At 36.0% G+C, this 15648-nt stretch overlaps 1 protein-coding gene across 2 annotated transcripts; it reads right to left on the reverse strand.

Moving 5' to 3' along the window:
• Nucleotides 1–4978: 4978 nt before the first annotated feature.
• LOC138691241 (uncharacterized) lies at nucleotides 4979–15129 on the reverse strand. Of its 2 annotated transcripts, none has more exons than XM_069813050.1 (4): nucleotides 15035–15129; nucleotides 10186–10373; nucleotides 6867–7089; nucleotides 4979–5448 (listed from the first exon to the last, which is right to left on the reverse strand). In XM_069813050.1, exons 2-4 carry the CDS (start codon nucleotides 10343–10345, stop codon nucleotides 5250–5252), a joined length of 582 nt encoding a protein of 193 aa, XP_069669151.1. In that variant the 5' UTR covers nucleotides 10346–10373; nucleotides 15035–15129; the 3' UTR covers nucleotides 4979–5249. The 2 variants fall into 2 exon arrangements, with proteins under 2 accessions (XP_069669151.1, XP_069669153.1); XM_069813052.1 differs by lacking the exon at nucleotides 15035–15129 and adding an exon at nucleotides 14802–14942.
• Nucleotides 15130–15648: the final 519 nt, after the last annotated feature.

Genomic DNA, 15648 nt, shown 5'->3' on the forward strand with positions numbered 1-15648 from the left:
CAAATTAATCAGGTTTATAAGGTTGATTTCAACAATGTATGTAAGGGTTAGGTGCCATCACATTACAGTGGATTATAATAGGAGAGTGCATAAGAAAATTCTCAGCCTATATCTGTCTAAAACTGTTTTTGTTTCACAATAAATGAATTAATCATGTAATTTTCGTTTTGTACAGTATGTCCTTCTAGTTTTTGGTTGTATTAAATGCAAAGAAATTAGTGAAAATATAACTGATGGCCTAGCTAGGCCTATTATTACCACTACTACTAGGTCTATTATTACCACTACTACTAACTAGGTCTCACTACTACTAGGCCTACTAATACCACCAAAACTAGGCCTACTATTACCACTACTATTAGGCCTATAATTACCACTAGTACTAGGCCTACTACTACCACAAAAACTAGGCCTACTACTACCACTAATACTAGGCCTACTATTACGACTACTACTAGGCCTATTATTACCACTACTACTGGGCCTATTATTACCACTACTACTAGGTCTATTATTAGCATTACTACTAGGCCTACTCTTACCACAAAAGCTAGGCCTACTACTACCACCACTAATATTAGGTCCACCATTACCATTACTACTACGCCTATTATTACCACTACTACTAGGTCTACTATTGCCACTACTACTAGGCCTACTATTGCCATCACTAGTAGGCCTACTATTGCCACTACTAGTAGGCCTACTATTGCCACAAAAACTAGACCCACTACTACTACACCTACTATTACCACTACTACTACGCCTATTACTACTACTACTAGACCTATTATTACCACTACTACTAGGCCTATTATTACCACTACTACTAGGCCTACTATTACCACTACTAGGCCTACTAATACTACCAAAACTAGGCCTCCTATAACCATTACTACTACTACTAGGCCTATTATCACCACTACTACTAGGCCTATTATTACCACTACTACTAGGCCTATTATTACCACTACTACTAGGTCTATTATTACCACTACTACTAGGCCTACTATTACTGCTGCTCCTAGGCCTACTATTACCGCTACTAATTCTATTAAAATGTCTGTACTGACCTCTAACTTGGTGGTCACCAACTACACAATGAATAGATTGTTTTGTGATAAAATTTATTCTCATTATATTTTAAATCAGTTTTCAGAATTTTTATGATCTCATATTTCACCACTAAATATTTTCTAAGCCCCCATATACCTACCTCTTCCTTTGCATGAAAGGACTGAAATATAGATCATTTTAAATATTATAATAAATATCCATTGTTATGTCCTTAAAACAATACTAGTAATACTGAAAATTAATGTTGACATTGCCATTATTCAATATTTCACATACTTATCCCGAGTGTATATGGGTGATTTAATTTATTTTTTAGAATATCGCCAAAGATGAATCATTATAATACTTTAATAAATATAGCGCTCCTCTGCCATTCATGTTTATTTCATCACGACTCATCCTTTGTAAAAGATGTTTAAAACAGTGTATCACCAGGCTACATCAATGTATTGTGATACTGATCTCGAATTTCGCGCCTCAAACACTCCCTTTAAAGGCGAATGCTAGCCGATTCAATTTGTGACATTTTTCTTGCCTGCCACTCACGGGTATGTGTCTCTGGTAAGTATTACAAACTCTTTGGTCTGTGCAAACCCAAATCCACAGCAAGTCTCCTCGTGTATCCGGGCGAAAAGTATCAAGTTTTTACGCCTTGAGACGAACTTCCAGACTTCTAGAACTACTTGAAATTTTCTTACTGTAGTGCTTTCCAAATTAGGCGGCAGAAAAAGTGAACATAGAAACAAACGATACTGCAAGCATCTAGTCGAGATTTCATTGTTACATTTTGTAGTTCTCTGTAGCGAAATGGCAGCAAGCCACGAAAGTTAAGATTCACGGAACTATTATATCATGCATTTTTCTTAGGACGTATAGAAATGTATAAATATTTTCCATGCTTATGGACAAATAAAAAAGTTATCATTACAAAGCGAAATTATAAATATACTATTTGAAAATAGCGTTAAGTAATCGCGAACAAATGAACGCAGAACCATGGAGGAATTGTATTGTTCGACTGATCGCATTTCTCCATGGGAAATAATTGACAACGATTTCTTACATCTCCATGGTGAACTACAAGTCTAGGATATTATCACAGTCTACCACAGTCTACTATATACAGTCACGAAGCTTGAGTTTTGAGGGTGCTAGAAACAATAGACTGTGACGGTACTATTTTGCATTGCCTGTAATGAGGCGTTATTAGCGATCCTAGTGGTGAGCAACTATCAAATGTTTGCATATTTACTACGTATTGAGCTTCGCGACTGTATATACTACAGTAGACTGTGAGTCTACTATATACAGTCACGAAGCTTGGGGTGATTTTTTGCATTTCTCGCAATAGTTGCTAGCCGCTTGGAGCGCTGTGTGTACTAGGAACAATAGACTGTGTCACTGCCATCGTGATCTAATACAGGCCGTAAGGCAGACCATGTGACTCGCTTAACCCGATCACGAAGGGCGGCGTTTCAACCATATAAATTAATTGGAATGCATAAAAAGTAACATATATTTCTCTAAAATGTAGTGTAATTGCATTAATAAAATTTAAAACTATGATTAGGAGATACTTCAGACACAATTCCTTCCGAGTTAAGGTGTAATATTATTTTTGGTGTGAAAATTACGTTGTTCGTATGTGTAATAGACCTACCTGCCTTTATTTCAATTAAATATTGCGAAATTATTGTACATTCATTTATGCACGATTCAATAATTTTCAGTTGCACCGCACGAATATTTAGATATGTTGAAATTATAGGTTATGTTTACTGTCCCAGTTGCCCCTTTATGTCTGCCCTGCCATTCATATGGAAATATTATAGGTTATGCTTACTATATCTTATATTCCTAAATTCGCAATTATACATTATAATTAAGCATAATGTCATGTATGATACTCCGTACATTCAATTTGTTTGTATTTTAATACTACAATTGAGTACTGAATTATTGTATTTATCTACTACTAAGGGACGAAGTAACAATCGTACGTACACTAATTTCATAAGAGTGGTATGATAAATTTTGTCTTTATCAAGGAAGATAGATGTGCTATATTAAAATCACAATATAAATTCTTTTTTATTAAACCTTAAAATAGCTTCCATTCTAAACTTAAAATGTTGATGCGAAAAGATTATGTTAACATGTAAAATTCTCTTCACATTAAAATAACACAGTTTTGTAATTATTTCTGCAACATATTATGCAACAAGAAGTAAAGGGAACTTATGGACACATTACACTAAATAAAACTTAGCTATGATACGCAATAAAGTTATAATATAATAGTTCACTGAGCTCCATACACGAAATAGAAAACCCGAACACATATTACGGCCTGGTCTAGATCGAAAAGGCATTGACTATTGACTGTGCCGTATTTCGCATTGTTGTGAAAAGTTGTGTAAACTGTGAAATGTTCGTTATCGGTTGTAATAACTGTAAATGGCTAAAATACAATAATTTGAATAATAATATGGGACAAGGAGACGTTTGTTGCACCATAAATTCTAAGAAAAAAGAGGTCAGAGTTATCCTTCCGAAAGATCCAGGAAGGTGAGTTTATAAAATATAATATATACTTTATGAAAATAATATATAAACCTTATGTATTTCGTATTTCAATGGTGGAAGGAAGGCGTTAATTTTTCAGAAGAACACGATATCAAAAGTACAATACATTTTAATCGTCTGCTAGGGAAAGTCTCTGTGATGAGGCGATAATAGCGATCCTGGTGGCTAGCAACTATCTATGGATGCATATTTCAACTGTCTGTTTGCATATTTAGTAAGTATTGAGCTTCGCAACTGTATATACTAAACTGTGATATTATTGCGATGTACCGAAGTACATAATGATATTTCCGTGCAGGAATTCTGCGTTATCATATGATGAATCGGTGGAGGGGAGAAAAATTCTCTCCAATACCGGGATTCGAACCCGGGTTTTCAGCTCTACGTGCTGACGCTCTATCTACTAAGCTACACCGGATTCCAATTCCGATGCCGGATTGAATCCTCTCAGTTTAAGCTCCATCTCTTAGTTTTCCCTTTAGTGGCCAATCTTTATGCACTGTGTCACATGTGTGACAGTGGCAAAATGTCCAAAATACTAATGTGCAGAGGTGCACTCACTACGAGTGACTAAGTGGCCGGGATCTGACGGAATGAGCGCAGTCTTAAATCAGTAAGTGATTATATACGCATATCATATTATTGCTATGTATCGAAATACATATATTTCCGTGCAGGAATTCTGCGTTATTATATTATGATGAAGAATTGGTGGAGCAGAGAGGGTTGCATGAGGGTTGGCTACTAAGAGGTGGAGCTTAAACTGAGAGGATTCAATTCGGCATCGGAATTGAATTCTGGTGTGGTTTAGTAGATAGAACATCAGCACGTAGAGCTAAAAACTCGTGTTCGAATCCCAGTGGCAGAGAAAATTTTTCTCCGCTCCACCGATTCTTCATCATACAAGTCCAGGAGGTAAGTCTGAGCATGTATGGGGAATTCAATTCAGACCAGACAACCTCCCGGAGAGATGTCTTTCTTACAGTTAACAGTTTTGAACTGAACCATGTGTTCTTTTCCTTCCCACACGTTTGTATTATCAGATTTTATAATAGAGCTTTTTTCTGGACTCCTGACTTGCAAAGTTTTTAATTAAAAATTGCGACAAATGCTTTGTAATTTTGCCCACAGGACATGTCCGTTATGAAGTAGCACTTCTGAGAAAATTCCAACTCTCGGATTTCAAAGGCCTAGGAGAGAAGTTTGGGAAACTTTATGTATAAATTGGAATTTCGGAAAATACTCAGGTGTGCGATGCATTTAATAATTTATTACTTTGATATTACGAATACACTTACTAAAATATCTTTGCAATAAAAAAAATATATATATCAGTACGTGCTAGTGTTTTCTTATAACACAAACGAATTTGTTTAAAACTTATAACTTAACAAAATATACATGCTACACAATTTTTAATTTTGTGGAAATATAATTCATTGCAACAGTAACTTGAATCATTAAAACATAAATTGCAATTATTATTTTCTAAAACTTGTTTACAAAACCATATAAATAGTCTAATCCTTATCAGTCTTTTCTCTTGAGAATTTCATGTAATGGAATTGCGATCAGTGGCGTCAGATTTAATCTGGCTTGTAAATAAATGGCTTTTGTTCCTTCTGATATGGTTTATCTCCAGTACCATCAGCGGGCTGAAGTTGATCTGAGCCTATATTTTCGATATTCTTAACTACTTCTTTCCATGTTGTCTTGCCAGGACTTCTACAAGAAGGTACCAGTTCTTCTGAAGAGGACGGAGAAGCGATTAGTAATTTCTTGTGCCTGGAACATTAAAAACAAACAATATTGAAATTACTACATCGATTATTATAGGTATTTATTTTTTCTTCTTGGCTTTTTAAATACTTAAAATACATCAAATCTGCACTTGAATTTAGGCTGAACTTTACAGAAGATTATTATGGAAACTGATGAGACAATCACTATAAAATTAATATCAATGTCAAAAATTACATGTAATATCAAATGATGTACTCTTAGAACTAAATGCAAATATCAAGAACCAGCAGCAATGGTCTATTGCGAGAATAATAATAATATTTTTAAGTTTGTTATTTAACGACGCTGTATCAACTACGAGTTATTTAGCGTCGATGAGATTGGTGACAGAGAAATGGTATTTGGCGAGATGAGGCCAAGAATTCGCTATAGATTACCTGGAATTCACTTTACGGTTGGGGAAAACCTCGGAAAAAATTCAACCAGGTAATCACCCCAAGCAGGGATCGAACCCGCGCCTGAGCGCAACTTCAGACCAGCAGGCGAGCGCCTTAACCGACTGAGCCACGCCGGTGGCAGAATAATAATAATAATAATAATAATAATAATAATAATAATAATACTAATAATAATAATAATGCTAGAATTTTATTATTAAATAAATTCTCTAAACACGGACAAAGAAGACAAAGTATAAAAGGTAAAGGTATCCCCTAACATGCCATGAAGGCACTTGGGGTGCATGGAGGTAGAGCCCCATGCTTTCCATGACCTCGGCACTAGAATGAGGTGGTGTGGTCGGCACCACGCTCTGGCCGCCTTTTACCCCCGGGAAAGACCCGGTACTCAATTTTATAGGAGGCTGAGTGAACCTCGGGGCCGTTCTGAAAGTTTGGCAACGAGAAAAAATCCTGTCACCACCTGGGGTCGAACCCCGGACCTTCCAGTCCGTAGCCAGCTGCTCTACCAACTGAGCTACCCGGCCGCCCTAGAAGACAAAGTATATCATTTGCAAAAGAAAAGTTGAATAGTAAATACTATAGGCCTACGAGTAGTTTTGTTATGAATAGCAAAACCAATGAAAGAGAGAAGAAAAAAATACAATGCAGCGTCTTATCTCAGGTGATTTCATAACAGTGCAATCGAAAACATACGAAATGCAAACACCAGACCTGGCAAGAACATTTTGGGCATCAGGAACAAATTTTATACACTATATGGTTCATTCAAGTAAATACTGTAATATGCTATATAAAACAAAATTTGAGTTCAAGTAAGCCAAGTGACTAAGGCCGGGCCTCACTGGCCTCAGCCAATCTGCCGCCACTAAGATTTAGAAAAGCAGCGACCAGGGCCGCAGAAGTTGGAAGGCGTAGAAGAAAAACAGAAGAAAGTAGACCTACATGTTTGAAGTGAATGCATCATACTAGTTATTTAAATCTAAACTTCTCAAGTTTTACCTCCTATGCCCATTTCTTGGACATTTTTCACATTCTGGAGAAGACTCTGAGAGTGAAGTGTAACTGACACTTCCACTGCTGCTTTCCGTGATTGAGGAGGAGTTAGAAGTGGTTTGATCAGTTCCAGTATAGTAAGAGTCTTCATCGCTGGAGCTGGCGCTGCCAGTAGTATCCGAGCTGTCACTCTCTGAATCAGTATCACTACTATCATCCTCAGAAGAAACTGAAAAGTAAACAATTTTTATTAGCAGTCATCACCTTCAATATCAGAGCACTCAGACACAAAGTACTTTGAATAAACTACAAGATGAGGATGAGCTGAAAGTAAATGTTCAAATAATAACCAATCACTTTAATAACTCGTGTATCCAGTAGGGCTACTTAAAAATCTGGACTGTCAGAGCCGATTAATGAGAAATTTTAATGATGTTGCCGAACAGTGTTACAAAATGAAATGATGTTGAAATGTGTATAAATGTCATTACAAATGTTTCTGGCTATTGCAACATGGATGACAATGTACAGATGAGGATGGCATTTGAGCTGTGCGAGCGGGAAAGAATGAGCTATCAGAAAGAGAGTTTTGTTTCAAGATGGTTATAAAAAAAGAGCATTCCAAGTTAAGAAAAAAGCATTGGTTTTATGGGCCTTGTAGAAGCTATGTGGTAGATAGGCGTTTCTATGGAAACTGGTCATTTCATGGAACAGCCCCATATGCTCAATGCTTTTTTTTAACGTAAAATCCACTATAATATTATACGAATCTACCGACACGAAGTTCATCTCACAAGCAAACATTCTGATGGTGACAGATAAAAAGTTATTTTTTTTTTCCACCATGTTAATAATGTCAAAAGAAATGCTCATACAAATTTTGGCCACTCGGCCGAAATTACGAGACCGTCCAGAAAGTGATTTTCCCTAGGGCCGCATATAGAAAAAAAGCATAATTGCATGGAAAGATTTATTGAAACAGATACAGCAATTTCACTCTTTAACATATCCCCCCCACTCGTATTGAGACAATTTTGTCATACGATGGGATCAATTTTTGTATCCTTGTGTCGTAGAAGTCAGCCGCCTGGGGTCGGAACCAGCGTTTGACAGTCGTATGAATTTCTCTGTCGATCCCATGATATGACAATTGTCTCAGTTCCGGTGGGGAATATATTGAAAAATAGCTCAACAATTGCTGTGTCTGTTCCAATAAATTTTTCCAATCAAATTATGTTTTCTTTCTGTTAATGGCTCCTAGTGAACTCATTTTTACGACCCTCGTAATTGCAGTCGAGTGGCTAAAATTTGTATAAGCACTTCTTTTGTGTATTATTAACATGGTGAAAGAAAAAAAAACTTTTTTATTTACCCCCTTCATAATGTTTGCTTGTCAGACTAAAGCCTATCTTCCCACTTCATACCCATTGGTGATATAGTCACGGCATGCCTCCTTTACTTCATGTTCAGTGAATTTGTTTAATGAAGCAATTTACTATTGCAAAGTCACTCAAAGAAATGAAAAAAGAAGCTCATTTGAGATGGATAGAAAAGTTGCAGTATCGAAAAATCGAAGGAGAATTGGGAGGAAAATTTAAAAGGTACGCAAAACGCGTCCTTACAAGGGATAGGGGGCTGTACAAAACTAAATATGTGAGCTCCAAGCCTGTTGGCCACTAGTCTCACTCCGGGTTACGCTGCTCCTCTGAAGGAGCTCTAGAAAATTTTGAAGGGGAAGCCGAAATTGGACGTAACCTCTTAGGTGTCACATACGCGAGGGGGACTGAGATTTGATCAAGTGATCACGGAACGGGGCGAGGAGGAATTGGCTGGTGTTTGCCGTTAGGATGGCAAGACGCCGTCATCTGTTGTTCGATGACAAAGCATGTGAAGGCCGTCGGAAGAAGCGCCGTGAAATCTAATTCTGCAATTTGAGAGGTCCCTGTCCTTTCAATTTGCGACTAATTGAATGACCTCGTATATTTAAGAGACTATTTATAGTATCTGAACTAGGGCATACATCGTTTATAATAAGGGGGGAATATATATGGGGAAGGGCATATAGGTCCGTGGCCCATTTCTTATAGGGCTCATCCCGACATTTGTCTTACGCCTGAGGAAAACCACGGAATACCTTAGGCGAGATGAGTTGTCTCATGTATAAGAGACTAGCCAATTTGGCTATTATGTAGGAGGTGATTGTTGTCATGAGCCTTGTTGAATCGTCTCAATTTTGAGACAAGCCATTTGGCTATATGATGGCTCAATTACGAAGAGGGGGAGAGATGTAATTAGTTAATTAATTTAAAGTAATTAGGGAGATTAATGGGGATATGAGTGCAGGTCCGTGGCCCATTTCTTTTAGGGCTCATCCCGACATTTGTCTTAGCGCCTTAGGAAAACCACGGAAAAACCTTAGGCAGGATGAGTTGTCTCAATATCAGAGACTAGCCAGTTGGCTCTTAGGTTGAATGACTTTATGAATCGATGGATATATACTAGCCAATTGGCTCTATGATGGTTCCATCGATCAACAAAAGTAGATATTGTTAGGGAGGGAAGTTGCAGTATTTCTCCTTTCAACAATTATTGTCATATAGGAATATTGCTGAAGTTAACTCTCTTGTAGGAAAAGTTTTTACGAGATGCAGAAGTTAAATTTCACGCGTGATACAGAGTTTCCTTCTTTCGGTAGAATTTGTTTTTCCCCCCATTTTTATTTCATGTCTCTTTCAAGATATAGTCTTGCATGATGCTGACACGTGACTTATGTTAGTTCATAACGCATGGAAATGAGAAATGCCAAAATGTTAAACAATATATGGAAAGTATTTCGGATTTTTTAATGCAGTGGTAAGGCCCTTAACGTTTTTCGCTCCATCTCTAAGAGCGTGATTCATAATCATGATTATGGATAAATTGTTGGGATGTCACAGGGGAACCGGCATATCTGGAGAAAACCCCTATGTTGTTTCGACCTCGAGCTTGCCCAGCAAGTTATAAATTCAGGGTTGATCCACCGGAATTTGAGACGGCTCCCTGGTTTATGTAGTAGGGGAGAGTTGGGTAGTATCGGACCTCGGTTATTATCGGACAGTGAGTTTCTTTCACCTACCACACGATAGAACCTGGTTGACATGGTTACGTTTCTGTGATGTCGCATACAGAAACGTAACCATGTCATTCAGATACTACCATATCGTGGTAAATGAAAGAAACACACAGTCCGATATTACCCGATGTCCGATACTACCCAACTCTCCACTACTTCTGGAGTGGGGGACATTCCCTACTTCGGAAATTTGAAAGATGGTGTTAACTTTACCAGTGACGTTTTCCTTTACTTCTAAACATTTGCTAGAATCATTTCCACTGCTGGTTGTAGGGGAAGAGCTGGCTTCACTGTCAGAGGACGAACTTGCAGTGTCACTCTCAGTGGAAGAAGAAGAGTCATGTTCTGTAGGTTTCGGCTTTTCCATCTTCATTCTTCTCTCTCAGATGAACAATATATTTCTGAAAATAAGACAACACCTATAATAAGCAGCTGTCTTAACTATACAGGGTGGAAGTGAAAGAACCTTTGAGATTGAAAGGGACGATAGGGTACACTTAAAGGAATAGAAAGCCTATATTATGTTTCGTGATTAAATGCACGGTTAATTAGAAAATTAAGTTGGAAGTTTCAGAAGTCCGACAAAATCGCCGCTAACACTCTTCCCATGATACAGATGTAAGAGGTCAACGAACTCTGTGTGTGTCGTTAGACGAGCTGTTCTCTGGCGCCGTGTTGCAACCAACTCTAGTCGTGCACTGGCTTAAAATTGGAGATATTTAAAATTAAATTTACACGAAAACCGTCCACATTATTGAAATACGCCAAAGAGATAAATTATTATTTTATTAATTTTCCTATCGATATGGACAAAAATCACGATCCTACTGACAATAGTTACCGAATAGAAGGTGTTAAACATTTGTGAGAAAATAATTTTTTCTGAAAAAAAAAACTATCAACTTTCCACCATTATGATATTATAGTCTTTTGTTACATACAAAATGAGCTATTCGCTCTGAAAATCTGCGGAATTTGTGGATGATTATATCTATAGGTCCAAATAGTCTCCCAAACTGCACAGTAACCATCAAGTTTTAAGATTGTAAGCGGACTTAAATATTTATCTTTCCAATTTTCTCCAAATATAAAACTCAGTAATGTGCGTTCTCTAACTACTCAATATCCTCTGAATGCATTAGGCCTATCTTTACCACAGATATGCGCAGAAGCAAATATGCCAGATATCTTCCTACATGGGACAACAGAGTAAACCAGTTATTGTCATTTAAGTTTTAGCTTATACTGTAAAACTGGTTATTTGTAACTATCAGTGGCGTAGCATGAAATTTTGAGCAGGGGAAGCTAACTTAAGTTGTCTTTCATGTATGAGGAAACGTATTGCAAAAATATAGTCTTAAAATAACTAGTAGTCGATGTCAAGTTAGCAGTTCGAAGATCGGTTGGAACCTCATAAGTAACACCAATAAGGCATCGCCTCAAATGGTACGGTAGTAAAATGTGATTTCATGGTTTACACATACATCTAATAAATACACATATACAGTACGTATAATTTAACATTAGCTCACTCCCTGTCATATTTAGAGAAATCACAATATTAACGGTCAATAAATACAGTGTTAGTAAAATTACGTCAATCAACGTTAAAATCTTTATCAGAAGATTATTTTTGACTATATAAATTAGTGCCAGGAACCGTTATTTCACTCATTATTTATTAATATCAGCCACAGTGCACACTAACACTTCAACTGAACACAACTCACGAAAGGGATAGCTCGGAAGCTAAATTCTTTCCAATGCCAAAGCTAGCTTCTTGCGAGCCTTGCGAGCAGGGTAGTTTAGTTAGAAAGGAATGGAAAATCTGCGGGGTGGGTTATACAGAAGAATGCGTGAAAGGAACGAGTCTGTGGAGGGGATTGGAAGCTGGTGTATGCAGGCTTCATGTTTGCTGCTGCATCACAAATCATCCTGAGCTACCGCATCACAATATTTGAGGTGTAGGCCTACATATAAATTGTATTAAAATTAATAAATAATTTTGTTCATATACTGCAGGTTTATTATGGATTTATTAACTGGGGGAGCTGAGCTTTTTAGCTTACGTTGACGCTACGCCACTGGTAACTATATACAGAATGTTTTCATTTACGTGAGAAGTAATTTGAGTAACAGTGCACTTCAGAATTCACAAAACGCCCATACGAACATACGTCCTGTATGGTCGCTCGTTTTTGAGTTTGAGTTGCAGGTCTTTCAAGGTTCTACTGAAATTGTTAATACACCCCTGTTCGTGAAAACAAGGCACCGTATTCCTTAAAAAAAATATCAATAAAATATAAAAAAATTCAACTTCGAAAATTAACAGCGCGAAAGTGTATAATTATAGGTATGCAAGAGCAATATACTTATTCGTGAATAACAGATTCAAAACAAGCGTAAATTGTCGTAATAAAACTGGGGAAAAAGAAAATAATTTATATTCATAAGTATTAATTTACAAGTGTTTACTATAAATTCGGCCCTGTGTCTTTAATAAAAAAAACTCTAATAATACCTTAAATGTTACCTACTTTTCTTTTACTTTATCTAGACACTTCCGTATGCACTCCAACGACACAAAAAATAATAAAATAACCTATCGGACAAAAATGGCAAACTATGTAAAAAGAATTGCATAGGCTACTTTATTTTGTTATATCATAAAACGAATTACTATATTAAAGGACATCGTTTAAAAGCTACTAGAAAAATAACGAATTTCATCAACATCTACCTTCTAATTATAATCCATAGAGATTTATATATATATATATATATATATATATATATATATATATATATATATTACATATATACAGTGTTATTCGTGTTTCACATGGACGCGAAGCACAATATATGCGTTGCAGTTAATACAAATTTAGCATTAGGCTACTCGCTGTTTCGTGACCAGAACATAGTACGAAATGGAAATATAAAAATTGAAAATGTATCCTTTGAAAAGGTGGAGAAATTCAGATATCTTGGAGCAACAGTAACAAATATAAATGATACTCGAGAGGGAATTAAACACAAAATAAATATGGGAAATGCCCGTTATTATTCGGTTGAGAAGCTTTTGTCATCCAGTCTGCTCTCAAAAAAAACAAAGTTAGAATTTATAAAACAGTTACATTACTGGTTGTTTTGTATGGTTGTGAAACATGGAACCTCATTTTGAGAGAGGAACAGAGGTTAAGGGTGTTTGAGAATAAGGTGCTTAGGAAAATATTTGGAGCTATGAGGGATGAAGTTACAGGAGACTGGAGAAAGTTACACAACGCAGAACAGCACGCATTGTATTCTTCACCTAACATAATAAAATTAGGAACATTAAATCCAGACGTTTGAGATGGGCAGAGCATGTAGCACGTATGGACGAATCCAGAAATGCATAATTATAGTGTGTTAGTTTGGAGACCGGAGGAGAAAAAGACCTTTGGGGACGCCGAGACGTAGATGGGAGGATAATATTAAAATAGATTTGAGGTAGATCGGATATGATAGTAGGGACTGGATTAAATCTTGCTCAGGATAGGAACCGATGGCGGGCTTATGTGAGGGCGGCAATGAACATCTGGGTTCATTAAAAGCCAGGAATAAGTAAGATTTACTCGATGGATAATAACGATACGTCAATATCATTTAGGGACATTATCACCAGTTAAAAGTTTTGTAAATCTAAACCTCGGGGAAGAAGAGATATTGGAAGACCAGCCAAAAGATGGATGGACCAATTCAGTAGCTGCTACAGGAATCAATTTCTAATGCATGAAGGATGATGATTATGATGATCACCAGTTAAATTAGTAATTATTGTCGGTGGCTCAAATTATCATCATCATCATCATCATCATCATCATTATTATTATTATATTCATAGATTATTTCATTACGTTCATTAGATACACTAAATCGTACAGCAAATTTTATTTCTTTTATGCTAATTACGTTACCTCAATTCCTGCAGAGACGTTACACGCAGTCATACGGATTTCCTCAAATCCCCTGTCAATTTTTTTTATTAACAATGTCATTAAAAACGTGACAACGAAACAAATTTTAACCCCTTCGGTTTCAGTTAAAAGTAATTACAGTACATTTCCAATCAATAGCTGTATAAAGACGAAAATGAAACAAACCTACCAATTTGTTAAGCTCTGAGAGGCGAACTGTTTGTACTCGTGTCCAACCCAGTATCGTGCGTCTATGTGAATAATGGGGAAAGTCGCTCATCATACAATATAGTTCGAAGAATCCATTAAACAGTTTGATATTATGTTCTCCTTTTACCCAGGAACTCTTCAATAATTTTATTACTGTGGTATGTGTGAAGATTGGAAATGCTGTACGTTTCAAATTGCCAGCGATTCTCCTTTACATATAAAAGGAGAACTTGTATTTAGAAAATTTAAGCATTTAATTTGTAATTTATATGAACAAATTTACAACTACATTTTCCCAATATTAATCACAGATATCATTGAAGTGCCTCCTAAATTTTAACATTTAGAAAACTTTCTTTTTTTATGAAGGAGTCCGAAGGATTGTGCTTACCTGTCCAACCGTAGAGATGATTGTTTAAGTCAATAGGACCGCTTTGGTTAGAAATATATCAACTTTAATGATTTAAAATTAAGATAGTTTTTCCCTCATTTTGTGCTGTCAAAAGCTAGTATAAGTATATCCTCTGAATTGTATCTCTCTTTCTAAGTTCCCGTATGTTCAAGTTAAAAGTTACAACTGTCCATACTGAAAACCTGCCAATCCTAACTTCAAGTAATATTCTTGTCGTTGTTACTACGTACTTAAAAATATATACTCACAAGATTTTTATGCAATTATTTTTTCAGAAGTACAATAATCTCGAAAGAGTGTTTTCAAACAAAATTCTGAATATTGTTAAAATCTAGTATAAGACTAGATGAATTTAACGTAAGGTATATGTTGAACAAATGTAGTTAAATAAACGAAAGTTTAGATATCTGAACTTCAACTAATAAGCACTGAATTTAAACATACGAAAGTAACTTAATACACTATTTCCACCTTGACTCACCCTTCAAGTAGAAATATACGACTGTCGAAAGCAAAGTAGAGTGAAACTGCTTGATTACCTCATATAAATATCAAACTTTCAAAGCAACGAATCAGATCACAGCAAACATCGTAATCAAGAAGATATGTTACTCCATCTCATTTTTTAAATTTTAATTAGAGTGAAAAGTATCTCTATGAAAAATCTTATACACATATTTATTGCAAAATTAATATTTTTAATAAAATATATTTATAATGTAATTGTATAAAATAGCAAATTAGTTCTTTCACATATATAGGGAATCGTGTAGGACCATTTAAAAAAACTGCAAATAATGCCCATGACTTGTCAGTATATTTTTTCATTAATAAACTTCCTCGTAGGTCATAAATACGCGTCAAAAATGACTTTCATACTCCATCGGCAAATGTATCGTGCTATCAAAAGGAGTGCGTTATATGGCAGTAAAAATTTCTAATAGCCTCCCTATGGATATAAAAATTCAAGCTCAAAACATGAGATTATTTAGGGCCAAATTAAAGAAGTACGTAATTTCTCACGCCTTCTATTCTATAGGTGAATTCATGACATCAACAACGCTTCATGAATATTTCTGTGTTGTATTAAGTATC

Source organism: Periplaneta americana, chromosome 16 (assembly GCF_040183065.1).
Source record: "Periplaneta americana isolate PAMFEO1 chromosome 16, P.americana_PAMFEO1_priV1, whole genome shotgun sequence".
Classification (NCBI taxonomy): domain Eukaryota; kingdom Metazoa; phylum Arthropoda; class Insecta; order Blattodea; family Blattidae; genus Periplaneta; species Periplaneta americana.